This window comes from Ostrea edulis, chromosome 9 (assembly GCF_947568905.1).
Source record: "Ostrea edulis chromosome 9, xbOstEdul1.1, whole genome shotgun sequence".
Taxonomy (NCBI): domain Eukaryota; kingdom Metazoa; phylum Mollusca; class Bivalvia; order Ostreida; family Ostreidae; genus Ostrea; species Ostrea edulis.
Window position 1 is genome coordinate 9399867 of NC_079172.1, and position 23583 is coordinate 9423449.

Sequence of the window (23583 nt, forward strand, 5' to 3'; positions counted from 1 at the left end):
TTTACTACCAAAGCGTACTCTTTAATAGTACAATTCGACCCAAAGCAATGCAATTGTCTGTGGAGTGGGTGCTATTTGCATATAATGTACTATTCCGATGCAAAGGTACACTCAGAGTAATACAAAATACCTGTAGTAAAACATTTCGTAGAAATTATGAATATTTCATGAGATGAATACATCTCAATATAAATACATATACATGCATATACAAATGTATCGCCAATATAAAAATGGTGTAGCTGTACCCTTATAATATATCCCCCGGTATGTTCCCTGATATTCTTTGGTTAGTATACTACACATATCCGGGCATGTAAGCTATCAGAATCTCTGCTTTCATTTGAAGCCCCCCTCCCCCCGGGGGAGGGGGGGGGGAGGGTGAGACGTCTCCATATGAGTGACAGACTCTCAAGCGGGACGTTAAACAATATACAATCAATTACCAACTCCGGGTTCAATTTTTTTCATCCCTTCGCCATTTATAATTGGTACATATAACTGACTGTTCCCTCGCCAAGCAGTACTTAGAAATAAGACACTGGTCTTTCGGAACGCATGTTGGCACGATAAAAATACACACACTGACATAACACTCTGATTACACACCCATTGTCTTTTTTGTTTTATGTACGCTTGGTGACCAATTGAAATACACATATATTTGGAACTTTCAGCTACATGTACATGTACTTACACAAGTTAGATGAAATGAACAATGAATATATAGTATATACATTGTACAATAAAATATGTTCAAATCAAATCAACAATTTCAAAAAGAGTTCCAGTCAGTGAAACTAACGTTTAGCGATGAACAAGCCCCAGACTGCTCAGCCAACATTCAGGAATGTAACTGTGTACACTAAAGTTTTTATACGCCGTGGAAGACGGGACGTATTACGGTATGGTATAGTCCGTCCGTCTATCTGTCCGTACCTTGTGGACAGGATACAGACCGAACCCTAAGCTCCTGGATTTTACAACTTAGTACATTTGATTATCATGATGAGAAGAAGATGCCTATTGTTTTTTCAAGATCAGAAGTCAAGGTCATAGTATCACTTAGTAGGAAACCCTTGTGGGCAGGATACAAACTGAACCGTAAGCTCCAGGATATTACAACTTGGTGTATTTGATCACCATGATGAGAGAGAGGTGCCTATTGTTTAATTTGAAGGTCAGAAGTCAAAGGTCAGGGTCGTAGTATTAATTTGTAGGAAACTCTTTTAGGCAGGATTCAAACCGAACCGTAAGCTCCAGGATATTGCAATTCAGTACATTTGATCACCATGATGAGAGGAAGATGCTTGTTGTTTTTCAAGGTCAACGGTCAAGGTTGCAGTATCACTTAGTAGGAAAACCTTGTAGGCAGTATACAGACAGAACTGTTGGGGCTTGGACCATCAAACTTGGTGCACATGCACTATGCCATGTGGAGGATGCCTATTGTTTCTCAAGGTCAAAGGCCATAGTAGCAGGATACAGACCGAACCGATGGGGCTTGGATCATTGAACTTTGTAGACATGTACAGATTGTTTACATATTATTCCAAGTAAAAACAGTACATAGAAAGTACATGAATTTGTCTGCTTTTACGATGCAAAGAAAGTATACCACACCCTGATTATTGCTGATACTACTTGAAGGCAAGTTCTACAAATTATGGTGAAAGAAAAACACCCTATATTAGCTTTTCACGGGCGTATTATGTACCGTTGGCGGTACTCCTGTTAAATATTGATATTCTTTCCTTACTAGTATTATTAAAGCAGACTAACAATGCATCATTTATGACTGGAGGACGATAAACTTTCATGTTACGTAGTTGTACAACGAAGGTGATGAAAATATACTACATGTATTATGTTCTAATGATTTAATTGTTCAAATACAAGCTATCACTGGGTCCAATGTTTGACATGTTCCCTAACAATTGTTAGGTCTTTATGTACATACTAATTTTTCGTTTACCTAATCAAGATATAGGGCTCACGGCGCGTGCGACCGGTCAACAGGGGGTGCTTACTCCTCCTAGGTACTTGATATTTAAAGGGGTCCGTGTTTGCGCTACTCTTGATTTGGAATTCTTTATAGAAATTATATGAAATTGATAAGCGTTAATTATGTTCATTTGTTCATTGTAATGCTCATACTAGTAACCGGTATGACACGCCGTCGTGTAACACGACTTTGGATCCACGAAACGTGATTGGGAGGTTGTGGATCCAGAATCTTGGTGTAAGATGGCGTGGTTGTGCGAGACTTCACGAGTCTGTTTTGCATTAAAACATCGCTCGATATTTTAATAAATTTGACCGGTTTTGGGCACAGGCAATTGCATCGCTTGGGGTCGAATTTTACTATTAAAGATTAGTAAATTCGACCCCAAGCGATGCAATTGCCTGTGACCCACTCCTCCGCAACCTGAAAGTACGACACATGGAACACACTGGTTGGACCTCACGTACAGTTTTGTCGTAAGGTCTATTAAAGTCACGGAATTGCCGATTTTCAATGCCCCAGTTTATACCAAAAAAAGCCGCAAGATCAACATAAGCACACTCCTCTGTCCCTTCGTTGTAGTACGACCTCTGCTTCGTTTGATAGTTACATATGTACCTAATTACTAACTACCTAGTTACCGCTTCGTTTGATAATTACCTAATTACTAACTGCCTAGTTACTGCTTCGTTTGATAGTTACCTAATTAAACGCTATCTTTAAATAGGTAACTTATTCCCTATGACGATGTTTGTTAGCAAACCAAAAAATGATATGTACAAGTACATTGTATATACAACCAACTTACACTCACAGCAATCCACTCTGGTAAAGGTAAAAACTACCCATATAAAAATGGCCGTAGAATATTTGGGTGAGAGGCGGGGAATCAGTGAAACTTTGCACTTTTATTTTTGTCTCAAACATACCAGAGTACTCTTCCTTGCATAATTATCCCCTGAATCCTAGAACATCATAAACTCGCGCCAAAAGAGCATTTACCGAATTTATGTTTAACTTATGTTACCTTGGTCCAGTATTACTTCTGATGTTTAACTTAGACACAAACTCTCAAAGAATAGAAATAAGTAATCTATATACTAACTTATGATGTTCGCTTATACAACAATAGTTGCACTCAATATACAACACAATCTGCTATTTAGGAATGACCCCACCCCTTTATGACAATATAAGCAAAATCAAGAGATCGTGAAGCTATTTGTCAAAATTTCTTGCGCTTCCTAGCTTTTTCTCGCATTAACATTTGTGCAACTTCGTGAAAATTTTGATGGGTATTTCCACAATTATTTCAGTGTTTTATTGAGAGTAGAAAATTTTGGCGAATTTTACATTCTAATCTTCATACATCATGAGTCGTAAAATCAAAATTTCTCAAATAACATTGTAGACGATCTTTTGATTAGTAGAGCATATTCCCCATGTTTATGATCGCCGATTTATTATAAATTAATTTCTATATTATACTCAGTAACGCTACAGAAATTAATCTTCCGAGATCACGTATTAATTTCACGCTCAAATGATAGACAATACAATGAACTTTTATGAAGGTCTGAAATTGGCTATAGGAATCCTTGACATCACGGTCTATGCATGCCCACGTGACTGCTTTACATGTAGGTGTGTGATTTTGACAAACTTTATTTTCATCTTTTAGCTAATTTTGTTAAAATGCATAGCGTATTCTCAATTTACCAATACTGATCGTTTCATTCGTGTCTATTTATTACAAAGTGGGCATTCGTGTTTTAGGTACGGGGGTTGTTCCAAAATTCCGTAGTTGGGGGCACAAGAGTTTTAAAATAATTCAGTGCAATTCCGTAAATCGACCAACTGCAGTATCTACTCAGGTTAAAGCGAGACAACTCCTACTTCACTGACAGACGGTGTTCCTGAGGATGCTATCGAATTCTGTGACTGGTAAAAATTACTTAGAAATCAGAATACATCAGAAGAAACGATTTGGCAATTATTCTCATTTATCCGGCAGTTAGATCTATTTTCTTCAGGATCTATGTCCAATAATTCTAGCTTTGAGCTTTTGAGTAGATACATGTATCATTCCTATTCAGCAAATAACTCATATCTTCAGCATGTTCTCAAGGGCTGCGTAATTTCTCAAATCTGTTTATGGATAACGTTAAAGGGACATTAGCTGTGAAAGTGATGGCAACCATTTCTCTCAATGACATAGGAATATATATAAATGACTGATAAAACATTTATTTTGTACAAAAAGTGAAACCTAATAAAACTGCGTTAGGTAGCCGCCTTTAGTGTAAAGAAATATCTAAGGAAGAATTATTGTCTTCCAAGACAATAATTAATTAATCACTGAAATCACATATTCATATGCCTGTGTTGAGGTTAAGTGTTTGAAATCATTAAATTAAATACTTGTGTTATTACTGAAATATGTAATATAGAGCAATTTTCATTGAATTAAATTTTTGGTGACAAAATCACTTTTGTGTCCCGTCAACATACATACAAGTGTGCATACAACGGCATAAGACAAATATTTTCTTTATTGAAATTAATAATAAATCTTTGTTTATATAATTTTGCTATACAGTTAGAATACATTTGTCGCATCATCCAATTCTAGTATAACTATTGATCAATATTTGTTATTTGTAATACCACTGAAAGCCGTATTGATATTAGCCTCTTCAGTTGTTTCCCATTTTACATTACATACAGATAGATATTGTGAAATGTTGAATATTAGGAATTAAATCTTGTTTAAACTAAAGATATATAACGTTTGTTTAATGTAACATGACAGAAAAATTACTCTTGACATTTCAGAGCATAATTTCAGAAATAATTTGCTAACGATATCGTACGTATAGGAGTTTTTAAAACAGTTTTTAAAACAACGATTAGAACGGCAAACATATTACTGATGCCGAAATTTTTCTTAACTAATGGAAATACCTGCAAAATGCTTGTTTCTGAATTTATTATCTCTTACACTGAACAATAGCAAGTAAATTCAGCGCAAATCCAATAGGGTTTGTAATAACTAAAGTATATACACATACAGTCGCTAACGTTACACTTTTCTATATTGATGCTTATGTGATTCTTGAGCTCTTTTATATTAACATCAATGATTATGACAGAAAGGCCACTTCCGGTGTTTGACCTAAATATTGCTATGAAAAAAATGTCGTTATTTCAGTGCGGTTGCAGGTGAACAGTGCAGTATTAAAAGTTTGACGGAACATACGAATATATCCTTACTTGAACTGAACTAAACGAGCATTCAATAATAAAAAATCAATACAGTAACTGTGTACCTAGTGTATTCATGCACGTGTGTCCAAAATTCTCAGAAATCCTATCGTAAACAGTTCGTTAAACAATCGTTATTTGAAGAAACGCTGATTGCGTATTAGCAGAAATGATTACAAGAAGTTATTTTAGTGTAGAACTTGTTAGGATCGTTAACACTTGCTAAGAATAGATCAACTATACAATGGAAAAGTTGCAAATTTGTGAGATTTGTGCTGCCGGGCATTAGCAGCCATCAGCCATATCAGTGTTGACAGTAACTCGCCCTTATTGGCAGTTAAGTATACAGGCTCCTTGTAAAAGTCGCAATTGCTCTACAATAGTTACCAAGATTTTCTCTGGAGTAATATATTGCATTTTCTCCCTTCCATATGGTCGATCCGAGGAAAAAATGATGCTCTGTAGTTGTTCACTTGTGCAAATTGTTATGGTGGGTTTACTAATAATGTCCTCAGCTCAAAAACTAGAGAAACTAAAAAGAGGTAAGAGGATATTTAACATCAATGGATGTAGCTACAGAGGAGTTGTAGTGCACTTCCGGTCCTCAATAATACTACCTGATATCGAGGCTGTCTTAGGAGTTCAATTTAAGGACAGTGATTACTTTTCTTTCCATCACATCTTTCCAAGAGTTAATGGTACTGCCAACTGTCCAAGTGGGATACATACCACCGAAGAGTCTACCAACTTTGATTTCGTTTGTATGCAGATGGGAACGGAGAACATCGGGGTTGTTAAGGACGCTAAACCAAGATTCTATGAGAACCTTGTGTACAGGCTTGTACATAAAAGAGAGGATTGTCAGAATTTAAACTTATACATTCCATATCAAGGTAAGGGTAATGCGTGTGATTAACGTTCACGGTGTAGAACAGCTTTGATGGTACATTGTATAGCGATACCCTAATCTTTCTGCAGCATTAGTCTTTGCAAACCCCAGGAGGGTGGCTGCTTATACGCCAGCACGCCATGGGGTTCACATCGCTCGGTCAAGAAAGAAAGGGGGAAATGAAAAGAAAAAGAAAAGTTAAATAAATCAACCATTGAATAAGCAGTTTCTGACTAAATATTTGAATTATCTAATGATTAATACTGCCAAACAGTATTAGTGTATTGAAATTCAAATTGGCATTTTTTAAATCTAAGCGTAGATTTTGCCCACAGAAAATACTAAATCCTCGAAGCTTCCGAGGGCTAATCCCCCTTAAGGCGGCCCCAGACCCCCTGCCTCTTATGATGTGTAGATCACTTTGTTCTATGTACTCCCCTGATTCCGGTACGCTCATTGTACTCCAGTACATTTCCTACTTTATGGTCATAAAAAATACTTGCTAACACTCCCCCTCAAAGTGACAGATTTCAACTCTCACGTTAGTAAAAGCTTTGTAAATGATGTAAATATTATCTTTCGGGGGTCAACACCCTCGACGTGTTGTATATCGCTTGTTTGCTCATCATCTGCAGCTGTGGGGTTGGGAATCGTTACCGGAGGTATTTGGATGTATTAGAACACTGCGAGGTGTCAATTTTACTTTTGCTTCGTTTCTTGTACAAATGAAACCCATTTACTTCATCAATGTAAAATACAATGCAGAATATATTTCGTAACTTTCTACTCAATTAGAAAACATACTTCATGATCCCCACACATTAACAAACGCGGAATATCGTCATAGGACATGGCAAAGAAACGTACTATTTCAAAAAGCTTATCATATGATATGTAATATACGCAATATTTTATAGTATAAACCATAATAGTGGATTAGGTAGCAGACTGAACCTATTGTATAAGCCTCCTCCAATAAGGTTCAAGGTAAGTAATGTCCGCATAATGATAAAAGTGAGAAATTGGAAGATACACGTGTACATACACGTACAATACTTTTTTGTCAACACAGTGTGTGCTAGTTTGGTGGGTCTGAATGACAAAATCTTGTTGATGTGAAAAATGTCATTTATTAATGTAAATGACAGATAATATGCAATGGTAAATACAACCAATAATAAACAAGATATACATGATGAAACATCACAATCAACATACATTTAATATCCACAATTATATGGCCCACCAAAGATGGGGAACTTAACCTCTATTATAATACCTCAAAATGTATGAAGTGAAAAGATTATACACGAAAGTACACTAATAATATATAGTGTGAGAGCGAACTTCATATGCATAGTAAACTAAATAAAGCAGAAAAATGTGGGAAAGTGGTAGGGTGGTGGTGGTGGTGGGTTGTGATGGGAATTAAGAAAAGACAAAAGAAAGAGAATAAATGGGGGAAAAGCAAAAACGAGAGTACTGCAAACGGCACAATATACGGAAAGTGAAATCCAGCCTGGAAGCATATTGTGCGCTCTGAATTGATGCAACACACATTCTGAATAGAAAAGCCTTAAAGTGGGTCATGGTGCACCAATACATCTGACATGTGAACCGATTATGGTTTTTTTTTTATTTTAAGATTGGGGTTGTGACAAAGTGCTTGTGCAATATTTACCTATGATGATAAAAAGTCCAGGAAACCAGTTCATCTACTGTTAGCCCAAAAGCAGGTCATGGTGCACCAATTAAGTTGAAATGTAAACTGATTATGTATGTCTCTGAAAGGCGGTTGTGACAAAATTTCAGAGCAATACCTGTGACCATACCAAAAAAAAAATATGGAAAACTGTTTGACCTACTTCTACCCCTAAAGTACTGTAGGTCATAGTGCGCCAATCCAGCTGAAATGTTAACTGCACTTGTTTTCTTCCGAGAGGAAGCCTTTGACTAAATATCAGGGCTATATATATATATATATATATATATATATATATATATATATATATATATCCGTAATGAAAAAAAGCCCGGAAAACTGTCTGATCTATTTTTAGTAAAAAAAAAAAAAGTAGGTCAAGGATGAACCAATCCAGCTGAAATGCAAACAGAACTTGTATTCCTCTGAAAAGAAGCCTTTGGCCAAATAACAGGGCAATATCTGTATCCGTAATGAAAAATGCCCGGAAAACTGTTTGACCTATTTTTTCCAAACAGTAGGTCAAGGATGGACCAATCCAGCTGAAATACAAACTGAACTTGTATTCCTCAGAGAGAAAGCCTTTGAATAAATATCAGGGCAATATCTGTATCCGTTATAAAACAAAAACCGGAAAACTGACCTATTTAGCTCAATAGTAGGTCAAGGATGGACCAATCCAGCTGAAATGCAAACTGCACTTGTATTCATCCGAGAGGAAGCCTTTGATTAAATTTCAAGGCAACAATTGTATCCATAATAAAAAAGCCCGGAAAACTGTTTGACCTACATTAAGTCCTAATGTAGGTCACGGACGGACAACCCAATCCAGCTGAAATGCAAACTGAACTTGTATTCCTCTGAAACGAAGTTTATGTGTAAATTTCAGGGCAATATCTGTATCTGTAACGAAAAAAGTCCGGAAAACTGTTTGACCTACTTATAGCTCTAAAGTAGGTCAAGGATAGACCAATACAGCTGAAATGCAAACTCACTCTTACAATTCTCATGGGAGATATTGTGACCAAATTTCAAAGTTGTACATGCATCCGTTACGGAAAAAGTCCGGAAAACATGACCCCGGACGGACTCACGGACAGCGCCACAACATAATACGTCCCGTCTAATGGCGGACGTATAAAAATATGATTTTTGATATTACAACCGATAATAACTAGTGGTGTTGTAATAGAACTGACAATGACTAGTGGTCTTCTATTAGAACTGGCAGTGACTAGTGGTGTTGTATTAGAACCGGCAATAACTAGTGGTGTTGTATTAGAACCGGCCATAACTAGTGGTGTTGTATTAGAACCGACAGTGACTAGTGGTGTTGTAATAGAACCGACAATAACTAGTGGTGTTGTATTAGAACCGGCAATGACTAGTGGTGTTGTATTAGAACCGACAATAACTAGTGGTGTTGTATTAGAACCGACAATAACTAGTGGTCTTGTATTAGAACCGACAATGACTAGTGGTGTTGTATTAGAACCGACAATAACTAGTTGTCTTGTATTAGAACTGGCAATGACTAGTGGTGTTGTATTAGAACCGACAATAACTAGTGGTGTTGTATTAGAACTGGCAATGACTAGTGGTCTTGTATTAGAACTGGCAATGACTAGTGGTGTTGTAATAGAACCGGCAATAACTAGTTGTCTTGTATTAGAACTGGCAATGACTAGTGGTGTTGTATTAGAACTGGCAATGACTAGTGGTGTTGTATTAGAACTGGCAATGACTAGTGGTCTTGTATTATAAATGGCAATAACTAGTGGTGTTGTATTAGAACCGACAATGACTAGTTGTCTTGTATTAGAACTGGCAGTGACTAGTGGTGTTGTATTAGAACCGGCAATAACTAGTGGTCTTGTATTATAACTGGCAATAACTAGTGGTGTTGTATTAGAACTGGCAATAACTAGTTGTCTTGTATTAGAACTGGCAATGACTAGTGGTGTTGTATTAGAACCAGCAATAACTAGTTGTCTTGTATTAGAACTGGCAATGACTAGTGGTGTTGTATTAGAACCGGCAATAACTAGTTGTCTTATATTAGAACTGACAATGACTAGTGGTGTTGTATTAGAACTGGCAATGACTAGTGGTGTTGTATTAGAACTGGCAATGACTAGTGGTGTTGTATTAGAACCGGCAATAACTAGTGGTGTTGTATTAGAACTGGCAATGACTAGTGGTGTTGTATTAGAACTGGCAATGACTAGTGGTGTTGTATTAGAACTGGCAATGACTAGTTGTCTTGTATTAGAACCGACAGTAAGTAGTGAGGTCGGAACGTCACTTCATGTACATTGGCTGATTTTGGATTGGCCATTCTGCGTAAAGCTTGACTTCGGGCTCTGGGGGAGTCGATTCTTGTTAGCCATAATTGCCTTCAACAGTAAACATAATGGCGTCCCGTTTTATGCAGATTTGATTGTCAATATGATAGTTAGAAAAATGGCCAAAAATTCGATAACTTCCTCCATTAGGGAATGATTTTCAGATAATGGATATAAAAAAATCAGCGGGGGAAACAGTAAACTTTCTGTCTTCATTCAACACAATAAATCTTAATGTATATAATTTATTTATTAAGGAACGAGGAAGTACATGGAGATTACTCCCAAACTTCATTGAATGTTCTCTTCAGACTCATTAAACTACTAACAATTCGTGAAAGGAACGACGAATTCCAAGAAAAAGCTTAATGAATGTTACATATTAGTATAGCAAATGAAAGGGGGAGATGTCGCACGATATGCGCTGTCCTTAGTAAATTCTACAGTTTTAGATAGTACAGTGCTCGCACACTGATATGTAATGCAGTTATGTTTTCACCTTGAATTCCTATCTATCCTATTTAAGATATTTTAAAAAGTTGAGTCTATTAATCATGACTCATGGCTTCCATATCACAATGACAGTAATTCTAGATTGGTATTAATAATGTACCCCCAATGAATGACCCTGTGTCTCAAGACATTTTACGTTGACAACACAATATTTGGTGATTATAAAACCCGTAAATCGATATGATTATCAGATATATTGAAATTGGTCAGTTACATGTACATGCACAAATATGTACATTTAGAATAGCACTCGTCTTGATTGCACGTTAGAGTAAATCAAATTAGTTGTAACATAATGTCCCTACCTGCCAGTCCTGGGTTTTGTAAGCCTTGCAACGTGATTATATTTAATCTAAGATGAAAGAAAACATTTGGAAAAGAATGATGTTCAAACGCATACAAAAATATTACCGCAGTATTTATTCACAATTCTAGTTATAACTTATACATGTATATCTAATGCAATCTGCTGAAGACGCTAAGGACGCACACCATGGAGTTCATTTGTTAATAATGAAAAAGATAACGAACAGTGATAATATTTTTCATAAATTCTCTAAAGAATACAAAACTGAGGGTAGGGCAAATACGGACCCCTGGACATACCAGAGGTGGATCAGGTGCTTAAAAGGAGTAAATATCCCCTGTTGACCGGTCACATTCGCCGTGGGCCCTATACATGTATCTTGATCGGGTAAACAGAGTAATCCGCATATCAAGAACGGCCTAACAATCGGTATGATACACGTCAGACTGCATTAGACCTACTGACAGGTTGAATATGCAAATTAGATCCTCAAAATTTACAAACTTTTGACTTTATACGGAACTGTTGAAACCCCTGTAACATTAAATTACTCGTATTTGTCAGTAGCCTGTCTCAGTTTAAAAGTTTATCAAACGCAGAACACGCTTTCGCGTATCGAATCAGTTGAGAGAAATAAACATCATATACATGTGATAATGGAATATTGCTATGTAGATATGAGAAGTTGACTATAGAGGAGCTAAAGTCACCCCGTTTGTCATAAAGTTGAGTTGTTACCTGTCGTTAACATCTATGTTTAATGAAATATCCAAATCATTTATGAAGCTGATATGGAAGACTCCATGGTGTCTTTTATTTGGAGTTCACTGGGATATATCGAATCGACATATGAAAGACAGTGAGTAGTGTTAATAGATAAAACGTCATCGATGTATCTAAATTTCGAGTTGAAGGCCACAGCAAGATATTTTTTCTTCTCATGTACAAGGTTTTGAATAAATTCTGTCTCATATGAATACAAAAAGGTCAGCTGATTAAAGAACAGAGAAATGCTGCTATTACAAGTGGGGTAAACATACATTTTTATTTCCGTTCCTCACATTTATGCACTGTTTATTGTATCACTTAGTAACGTAATGGTTTCTTTTAGGTGTCATTTGACGCCATCATTGTCGTAGGCTGAAAGCGACTTTCGATCAACGATATCATCTAAAGCCTTTGAAGATGAGTTTTATATCGCTGAAAAATCATAACGCATCTTTCATCTATAGAAAAGCTAAATTCCCTCTTTTGGTCATCATTGTAACTAACTTATCCCCATGTGGCCGTTTAGGCTACTAAACGTGATTTTGGTATTGATGTCTGATATCGTGTATAAGATCTAACTTCATTAAGGGCTTTGCCATCTAAAAGACATCGCAATTCAAGGGGTATGGGCACAGGAAATCTATCATGAATTAAAACACTATGACCACTCTTCTCAGTGTATAACACGGTAATGGGAATTACTGTATCTTCCATTGACGGAAATGAGATATCTGCCTTCCAATGCTTTTTTAACATGTTTTTGCAAAGACATAATTAAATCACGGAAAGCAGCAGATGTTTACCGAAGGGAAAGTGAACAAGCATCAACTGCACAATTGCAAATAAACGATAAGATGTCAAAATATTGACGCAATACGTCAAATGAAAGGGGGTCGGTGGAGAAAATAGACGATAGTTTCCCTTGCGGATGATTTGTTAGCCCAGTAAGTCAAACTGTGGAGGAAATATTAAAATACTTGAAGTTGCAAACAATATCTGAAGAACGCTCAGTGGAATACAAAGTGATGGAGTGGCGAAATTGTTTGTAATTGATGGTTGTACGGAATCCATGGATCTGTTTAAAATTATCTCAAACGAAAACAATGTGAGTGTGTTTCCAAGCTCTGTTTTATGATTAACAAATGTGGAATATTCTAATATCAAGTTTCATCTGTTAGATATAATGGCGGTGAAAAGACATCTATCGTGTAGTGGATTTCTTCTGTATTTCCTGTGTGTGTCACAAATCAAATTGGAGTCAAAATTACAACGTCTAAAGCTCAGTCCTAGAATAATTACAACCCGCCTTGGCAAGTACAGGGGAGTGATTGTAGATTTGCCATCGCATTCTTCTCTCCGAGATTTAGATGGTTACATAGGCATCCATTATAGTGGCCTCATCAATAACAGCGATCGCTTCGCAATCCCACGATGTGTTCCTGGACACGAAGATATTGAGGACGTTTTTCACAGCAAACCACCTTGTCCTCAAAACAACCGGAAGTTACAGGACGTAAATATTAGAAAGCGATTTTCAATGAACAGTAAGGCGTTGCAAGAAGATTGTTTGTTCCTAAATATTTATACACCTGTCCAAGGTAAGCATCCTCCTCCTGAAATTATAAAGATTCTATGCGCAACTAGCTCCCCCATAATTTAAAGCGATCATTACCAGTGGGGATCCCAAAGTGATGTTCTGATACAAAAGCTATTTTCAAGTGATATGCCATTTAACATATCAAACAATTCGTTTCTTTATAGATTTTTAGGAACACACAGAAATATATAAAATAAGCACTGTCTGAACTTCATTCCGAATGCACATTACATCTGGTGAATCAATGATAACATATGGATAGTTTAAGTGTTTTATAATGACTTCCTGCACAATTCAAGTATTTCATAATGCCTTCTTGCACAGCTGATTTGTAAAACATTTTTCTATATTAGCTAAAACAAACCAATGTATTGAACTTCATGGTGAGCATGTGGCCAAACGTGTTTGACCTTTTCTGTGATATTTACAAGGGGATAATTTCTAGGAATATAAATGATTTCACACAACATATGGTGCAAATCAAACAACTGCGTTTGCAAACTTCAGGATTGGTTTCGGAATGAAGGATACAGATCCACTGGAAAACACCTATGATAAATGATTTACAGATTCTACTGTATCATGAAAGAAACTATGATCATTCCCAAAGTATCATAATAATTGCAAATGAAAAAATAGTACATGTTTTCTTAAAATAACATGAAATCAAATTCTGTGAAGGATATAGTGTATATTCAGGCAGTTAAGAATACGAAGCTATGCCGATATGTACACGTTTTACATCAACATCATTCACGCAGTGGTGTACGGTTTTTCAGGACCGAATGGCCAATTAGAATTTCCAGGCATTTGCCGAGGCAGAAAATATTCACCTTGTTTGAGCCCAAACATTTTCACTTGGGTGACTGTTACTTAATTTGTCTGAGGATTACTAGGCTTTAGAGCACTAGTATCGACCGCTTCTCGCATTTGTCTTTATTTGACTCGAGGGCCTGTCCTTACTTAACTATCAAGCATATTTCACGGATAACAAAGCCTATTGATCGAATAATTACACAATTACAAATGCCTATGAAGACGACACACCAGCAAACTTTCTTCTCTTTTTCTGCAAGAATGTCAACATTGAATGAAAGTTTTCGCACCGTATAACAAATTGATTTAATGCATGCGCATTTGCAAGTACAAAATAACTTTGCTGACCGGGAAATATACTCACAAATGATTTTTGAAGAGGCAAGCCAAGTAATACAGCCAAATGATGCAAAACATAGATATATAAAAGGATATATTATTGATTGCGTCGCGAATTCATATGTAGCAACTAATACTGATACGTTAACAATGAAACCTAATAATACACTATGGAATAGCATACGTGGCAAATCTCAGCCTCACACTCACTATTAGTTCAACATCCTAACAGATTGTTTAAAATTGGACATCGTTCTCCATTTTCGAATGAAAGTTTTGTAGAGCAGATACATTTTAAAAAGTAATATTGATTTAAATGTCAAAAAACGTCAAAATTTCATGTTATTTACATTCCAATAGACTAAATTTTGATATTTTAAAAAATTCGTGGGGTTGGTGATGAAATCATTGAGATGGAAATCATTAAATTTAATATTTATGGATATTTAACATTCGAAAACTCACAGACTATTCCATGCACAAGTATTCTGAAGTTGAAATTAAAAGTATGCTGGAGTTCCTCATTGACAATATTTTCGTAGTCTTTCGTGATCTGGTCTTCCAACAGTCTGTTGGAATTCCCATGAGCACGTATTGTGTTCCTTTGTTAGCTGACCTGTTTTTATATTCTTATGAAGCAGAATGTATTTAAGGATGTACTCTACATCGTCATAATGGCTGACTGTCTTTTAAAACATAGTGGAAAATATAGATACCAGCAATATTTGTCTATTCATTAAAAAAAAATTATCGCCTAGCTGAGTAGCTCAGTAGGTTAGCACGTCGACTGATGAACTGTAGATCGGGTGTTCGAGTCCAGCAGGGGTTTTAAACTTTTCTCAGATTGCTTTCAACTAAAACTGTATTTTGCTTTTACTAAATAAAGTGAATTTGAAAGTTTTCAGTTTCAAAATATTGTTGTACATATCCCCCACTTTTCATCCATATCAAATATCTCTGTTGTAGCATACCTCCTTAAACCATTTACTTGAGAACATAATTTCTTGCTGTGGCCTTCAATGCGACCGTTAGGTATATCGACGACGTTTTATCTTCTAAAAAATAATAATTTTCCTTCATTTGTCGATTCCATATCATATCCTGTGAACTCGAAATACCAGACACCACAGAGTCGTCCACTTTTGCTTCATATTGAAAATAAATTTTAACGGTAAACTAATAACTCAACTTCATGATAAACGGGATGATCTCATCTTTGCTATCGTCAATTTCCCATATTCATGTAGCAATATTCCATTATCACCTGCATATGGTGTTTATATCTCTCAACGGATTCGATACGCAAGAGCTTGTTGAAATCGAGGAAGGCTACTGACAAACAAGTTGATGGTGCAGGGGTTTCAACGATCTAGTTTAAAATCAGCATTTCGCAAATGCTATGGTCGTTATAACGATCTTGTTTGCCAATACAACCTATCATTAGGTCAAATGGTGTCTGGCGTGTTTCATACCGATTGTTAGCCCGTTCGTGGTACACTGATTTTGATAACTCCGTTTACCTGATCAAGATATAGGGCTCACGGCGGGTGTGACCGGTCGACGGGGATGCTTCCTCCTAAGCACCTCTTCCCACCTCTGGTATATATGGTCTAACAATCAATATGAAACACGTCAGACACTCAGACAGCATTTGACCTATTGGCAAACTAGATCGTTATAACGACCATTATAGAATGTGCGAAACGCTGACTTTAAAGAGACTGTAGAAACCCCTGTACCATCAACTTGTTTGTCAGTAGAACAAACTCTTGCGTATCAAATCAGTTGAGAGATATAAACACCATATGCAGGTGATAGTGGAATATTGCTTCATAGCTATGGGAAGTTGACGATGGAGAAACTGAAAAAAGTCATAAAGTTGAGTTGTTAGTTGATATGGTATCTATGTATGTATGGCTGTATGAATGTTTATACCGCGCCGTAACATGGCTGAAATATTGCCAAAACGGCGTAAAACCCCAATCAATCATATACCGAATAAACATTTATTTTATTTTATTTTTTGATACTGCAGTGACATAATATTTCATTCAAACCCTGATCTAAAATAAGCTCCATTCAGAATTGTATTGTTTTTCCGTAATAAACCCAAACTCTAGGCAAGACTTGGGACACTTTTTATGAATAATATTTATCTTGGCCAATTGACCATGGTTTAAGGTCATAGCAGAAAGGTTACATGCATAAAGGCATTGTTTGTAGAACAGATACATTGTGTCTAATATTGTACCGCTGATCTTGATCTTGGCCAGTTGAAATTACTCCTAAGGCATGGCTCCTAAGGCATGGCACACCATTTCATCATAAGCAGCATGTATGCAACACGTGTATACGGACTTCTATTCAGAAATTTACCAGACTGGTGACTTGACCAATTGGCAATGGTTCGGGTCAGGACACATTTTTAGCAATACTTTTACTATTGTTATTATACCAGTACTGATTTTTTGCTATATAAATGTAAATCGACATATTCTGTTGATGACCAATTCAATACAAAGAGGTGCGTCAGTTCGAGGAACTGATACACACCTATTCGGAACACTTGAAGCTTCTTTTTAACTTATGAAAATTCTGATATGTCCCGAATGGAATCCTGAATATTCAATATAAAACGGAATTCCCTCCCGAGTTAATTAGTCCCCGTATAAGAACCAGTTTACGGTAGCAAACGACATCAATCATGCCGAGTAGGTCCCATGGATTCTGGTTTCAAACATTGTAAAATGATGTTACAGGAAATTCAACAGTCTCGTTTAAAGTCAGCATTTCGCAAATTTTATGGTCGTTATAACGATCTAGTTTGTCAATATAACCTACAAAAATGTATCATCTGTCTGGCGTGTTTCATACCGATTGTTAGGCCGTTCTTAGCACACTAATTTTGAATACGGATTACTCCGTTTACCTGATCAAAGACATAGGGCTCACGGCGGTTGTGACCGGTCGACAGGGTATGCTCACCCGGTCCCACCTCTGCTATACCCAGGTGTTTGTCCAACCCTTTATTTTGTATTCCTTACAGGAGTTATGATATTGATCACTGTTCGTTATCTTTAATGTTTGTATCGATATTATAACACCGTTAATGTATATCATTGAGGGTCTCGGGAAATAGGCTTGTCCTCGGGGAACTGGAAGTATCTTGCTGACTCTTTCAATGATATACATGTACTTTAACTGTACACTTTCTAATATCTTTCCATTGCAAAGTTATGGTTTGGAACATATATGTCTAACATTTACAGATGACCCTGCCTCACGAATATGGCATACATTGATCATAAGCAACCTTTGTAACCACTATGACCTACTGTATCATTCCAGTACAGAATTGGGATACAGAAATATTTATAATATGGCTAGATCACCTTCGTTCAAGATCATGTTACACAACCTTTGTGCTAAATAGGAACTGCTAATTGCCTTTCCATTATATGGACTAGTCCAGACTAATATTTCTATTTCTAGTGACTTTGAGCGAATGGTCTGGATCATGGAACATTATGTATTTCTGTTAAAAATCACTTTTAAGATATATGTGACATTCTAACGCCTTTCCATGACAAAGGTACATTTATGTATGACCCATCCACAGTCTTGGTGTCACAGAGTAGGATGAACCTACAAACTGTGGAGAGACAGATGAATGGATTTTTAAATCGAGGCAGGCTACTGAGAAATAAGTTGATGTTACTGGGGTTTCAGCAGTTTCGTTTAAAGTCAGTATTTCGGAAATTCTATGGTCGTTATAATGATCTAATTTCCACTGGGTCGAATGCTGTCTGACGCGTTTCATACCAATTATTAGGCCGTTCTTTACATACTGATATTGTCTCGAAATTACGCCGCCTATAGAACAGAAGTGATAGCACATTCTTACAAAATAGCTCCCTAACTACTAACAAACAGATGACAGTCATACATGTATATTAGTAATGTTAGCGAAGTCAATGACAAAACAGTCAATACATTATCAGAAAATCAAAAATCAAAAACATTTTTATAACATTATGCATGTATGATTATGCAATCACAAGTTGATCAGAAAGCTGTCATGTCCTACAATTCGATATACCGCTCTCTCTGTTTATCCAGGGGGGGGGGGGGGGGGTGACTTCAAAATTCTCCTTGCGTAAAGAAAGCACCTGTCCCTTCACCCGTCCCTCATACATAACAACAGATGAAAAAAAAATCACAGCCGCAAAATGAATGCAAACACAGACAGGTATACTGTGTATAGCATTAGTATTATTTCCGGTTAGGTATTGTTCTGTCTCCACCCTGTCTGTATGTCTGTAGTACGTGTACTGGTTAAAGAGACGCGAGATAGATAACGCGAGAGTCAGAGGGTAGCATGGTCCTAGTCTATGATTCGGGTGACAGGGAGGCCAATTTTAATACGCCTGACTGGGCTATCACGAAATATTAGACTTTCAGACGTATACGTAACACAACGGTTGCTTTTGCCGAAAGAGTGTATTGACCATAATTTAGTAATATAGACCAAAAAACCCCAAGTGACTGCGGAAGGTTAAGATACTAAAATAACAAGGATTAATGGTCGTATCATGTGATTTGTTTCCAAATGACTGGAAGATATCATTTATAAAATTCTTGTCCACGTCATATTATGATTATGTGTATGAAGAGACATCGAGATTAGACGGTTATAATTGACTTACAAGTTGCTTGTGACTTGCTGTGTTTCAAAACTCTCCCCAAAGTCATTTATAAAAAGGACAAAATCACAGGACTAATGATAGTCGATTGAATTAGTGATCGTAGAATCTACAACGTGACGCTTAAATATATCCCATTAAGGAAAAGGGGGTAATACATCTTTTCCAATTATTTTACTTTCACATTCATGTGGAGCAATAAGATTTTCACAAGATACAAAGGTTTTGAAACATCGTGCATGTGTTGCGTTAAGGTTTTGAAATTCGTAGAACTTAATATCAACATGAACCGTCTATATTGTTTATACATGTAGTTACTTTGACGTCTCAGGATTATGAAAAATTAACGTAAGGCATGCATATTTTTCAAAACAAGAAATGTTTCAGAAACATGTATGCCCCCGTGGTGCAAAATTGAAAAGGGTTATACAAAACATGAGAAGAAAAAATATTTTGCTTTGGCCTTCAGCTCAACATTTAGATATATCGACGTCGTCTTATCCAAGAACAAGAAGTAGTTTCATTCATATGTCGATTCGATATATCCCTGTGAGCTCGAAATAAAAGACACCACAGAGTCGTCCACTTCTTCTTCATACTTAGATATTTTATTGAGGATGGATGTTGACGGCAAATTAAGAACTCGACGTTATGACAAACGGGATGATTTCAGCTTCTCTATTGTCAACTTCCAATATTTATGTAGCAATATTTCATTATCACCTGCATATGGTGTTTATATATCTGAACTGATTGTATATACAAGAGTTTCCTCTGCGTATGGTCAGTTTTTAAATCGAGGCAGGCTACTGACAAACAAGTCGATGTTACAGGGGCCTCAACAGTCTCGTTTAAAGTCAGAATTTCGGATTTTCTATGGTCGTTATAATGATCTATGCATGGGTAAAATAAACCTCAAGTCATTTAAGGGACAAATTGAGTCCGATATTTATTTGAAATTTATACAGATACGTGAATTGTGGTACGGAATATTTAACAACAGACAATAATTTAACGAATGCATGATATATCTATGGGTTAAAGCGTGTAGGATGAAATTTTCTTTACTTATGTGCCATTTTCTATTATCAGTTTTTAGATCATCATTAGTTAATTTTCTTTTTTTTTTCCTTTGAATATAATTTAGTTATTGATTCAATGTAGAAACAAAACCCAATTGAGCAGATCGATACATCGCATTTAAAATTCTATAAAATGTACATCTTTTATATAATTTTTTATATATTATTTCTTAAATCACTTTTTTTTTCAATTTTAAGTTTCACGAAAATCAATAAAAATTACCCCATATTTTTTTTTTTTTTTTTTTTATACATCCTAAGAATTTTCTTTACGTTACACTATTGATCAGACTAAAATATTCTAATATTTCCGTTGACAAACATGGCTAAATGTATTCATAGATTACTACAAACGATAAGGATATATTCAAAATTCAAAAATGAAAAGTCAGACGTAAATCGTTATCGTAAGTGCAACAAGTACGATAGGTTTTGTGAAATGTTCGTATAAGTGCGCGTCAAAGTGATCGTACACGTAACCATATGTTTAGATCTACGATCGGTTAATGAAACGTCCGCCAAATCTCACCTCTAGATCTGGTATATGATCCATGGGTCCGTGTTTGCCCAGATGGCGGTGAGACAAATTATACAGTCTTTGATGATTGAGAGTAACAAAACAATTAAATTTATTGAGCTGACAATATCTTTCAAAGTTCAGAGTGGATTGATTTTTGACCATGTAAACCAAAAATCAATAGGGTTCATATACTTTTTACGATGTACTAGTGTCCCAAGTTTGATGTCAAGGCAAGTGTTCTTAAGATATTGAGCGGACAATGTCTTCCAACATGTATATCAGAGTATATTGACCTTTGACCATGTGACCACAAAATCAATACAGACCATATACTTTACTTCTTGGGATTTATTAGTGTATCAAGTTTGATACCAATCAAGCAAACGATTCTCAAAATATAAACAATATTTTACAATGTCCAGTGTGATCATTGACCATGTGACCCCAAAATCAATAGGGGCCATCTACTCCTTAAGATGCACCAGTGTACCAAGTTTGATGTTTGTCAAGCAAAGAGGTATAAAGATATTGAACGAAAAAGACTTGATCAACCGAGAAATGCAAAACAATATGCCCCCACTTTTTCAAAATGGGGAGGGACATAAAAAAGGAATAAACCATGCTATCTTGGACAACATATATCTAGAACTTTAATGTGACACGTGTAGTTTTGTGGAATATCGAAAAACCCGTTGTATGTGTTCATTTTACCATGAAGAATATACTCTATGCAGGGGATATTTTGCATTCAATAAAACTGTTGGCAAATCATCAGTGTATTGCCTAAGTTATTTATGGATGCATTCAATATATTTTCAAAGACAATGGCGTTTACGCAATCCAAAAATAACGTCTTTGTGCCTCTTTTGTGTAACTCTGCCTGTAAAACCTGATAGAGGAAATACCAAGTTTAAGTGTAGCCTTGGGAAAGAGCAGGGTAAAAAGAACCTTTACACACTATATAATGAGGAGTTCATATAAGTGTACTTCTTCATTATAAATTAATCAAGAGATAGTTGTGCTGTACTGCAAGATTTATTTAATATAAAGACAATAAAATATAGACGTTAAGTCTGATGGAATTGAAGTATATTCATAGGGGAGTGCCGAGTCTTGAGTCACATTCCCGTAAGAAAGATGGAGAATAAGTTGTTCTTAGAGTACTAGTGCTCTAGCTGCCTTTATATAGTACATATGTACAATTAAATGATATGATCTTTAGCTATGGATCTTAATTATAGTGTTTTATTATGATAAATTTACAGATAGAAGATCTTATGTTACTCTTCTTATCCTTGTTAAGCTCCCTAGAGTTTAGAGTAATTTGTTTTATATAAGGCGCTATATGAGTTTTATTATTGTTGTTAACGAGTCAATCGCTATTTTAATAGCCTCTTTTAAATGCAACACAACATTAGAATATAAAGTTTGATGCTTTCTGGTTTAAACTTAACACTCTCCCGGCTTAGCAATGAAATGTTTACGGAATTTTATATATGAAGAAGAAGACCTACACAATGTAACGCAAATACTACGAGTGGCTTCTTTATACATAACTCTGAGGGATGCAAAAATCGAGATAACGCACAGCGATCAATGTCATAACACCCTTTAAAGAGTAGGGCAAACACGGGTCCCTTAAAACAATAGAGGTGGGATCAGTTGATTGATTGTATCTTGTTTAATGTCCCTCTCGAGAAATTTTCACTCGTTTGGAGAAGTCACCATAGCCGGTGAAGGGCTGCAAAATTTAGGCCTATGCTCGGTGCTTATGGCTATTGAGCGGGGATGGATCTTTATCGTGCCACACTTGCTGTGACACATCGGGTTCGGATTTTGCGGTCTCATCCGAAGGACCGCCCCATTTGGTCGCCTCTTACGACAAGCAAGGGGGTACTGAGGACCTATTCTAACCCGGATCCCCATGGGATTTCTTTCTTATAAGAGAGCATTCTTATAGGATAGCATTTTGACAAAATAAGAAAGACAGCATCTTTGGTGAAAGGAAAATTATAAAAACATTGCAATATTGGAAAGATATAATATAACTTATCCTATAAGAGCCCGCCAATGAATGTTTCCAATATATATGTTATGATTCTGAAGGTATAAATCATGCAAAACATACCATTTTTGATATAATGCCTGTGCATAAAAGATATTATAATCTATATAAAGCTCTCTGTATATGCTGAATATATCTGTCGCTAATGTGATAGAACTACAAGCTCGCATGGGAACATTTTTTTTCAAAATCTTTAGCAGGCTTTCATCAATAAATCAACCTGCTTAATGGATTACTACTTAAGAGGCAGAGACTAGTTTTCTATCAGTGTACCGTTTGATTGATTTTTAAGCTTTCCAGTCCCAAATCGATCGATGTCGACCCCATACCATGGCGAGTTTTTGTAGGAAGTTTGGTCACGCCAGGTAAGGTCGGAAATCGCTCAAGGACCGAAAAGCATGTCCTTTATCTTTTTTGTTTGAACATTTGACCCCAAAATTGTCATTCTATGGCGCATCTGTGTAACATGGTGACTCTGGGTGAAAAGGGAGATCACTCATGGCCCGAACACCGTTTTCCTGCATTAATTATCAGTTTATTTGACCTGTTGATCACAAAATCAGCAGGGATCATCTTCGTCTCGTGACGACTTTGTGAACGTATGGTGAGTCCAAGTGGAAAAGAGAAATCACTTAAAATCGGGAAACCCATCCTTCTACGAAATGACG

The 23583-nt window shown here is 36.3% G+C and overlaps 1 protein-coding gene across 3 annotated transcripts in view; it reads left to right on the top strand.

The window, feature by feature from the left end:
• LOC125659005 (neuroligin-4, X-linked-like) overlaps positions 1-23583 on the top strand; it is a 73447-nt gene that overhangs the window by 18019 nt on the left and 31845 nt on the right. Inside the window, exon 1 of one of the 3 annotated variants that reach the window (XM_048890489.2) lies at positions 5635-6162. The exons of 1 other annotated variant lie outside the window; for it this stretch is intronic. In XM_048890489.2, coding sequence (XP_048746446.2) covers positions 5721-6162 — 442 coding nt within the window. In that variant the 5' untranslated portion in view covers positions 5635-5720. Of the gene's footprint in view, positions 1-5634; positions 6163-12689; positions 13392-23583 lie in introns of those variants that run through there. One more of the 3 variants, XM_048890491.2, reaches the window with a different exon arrangement.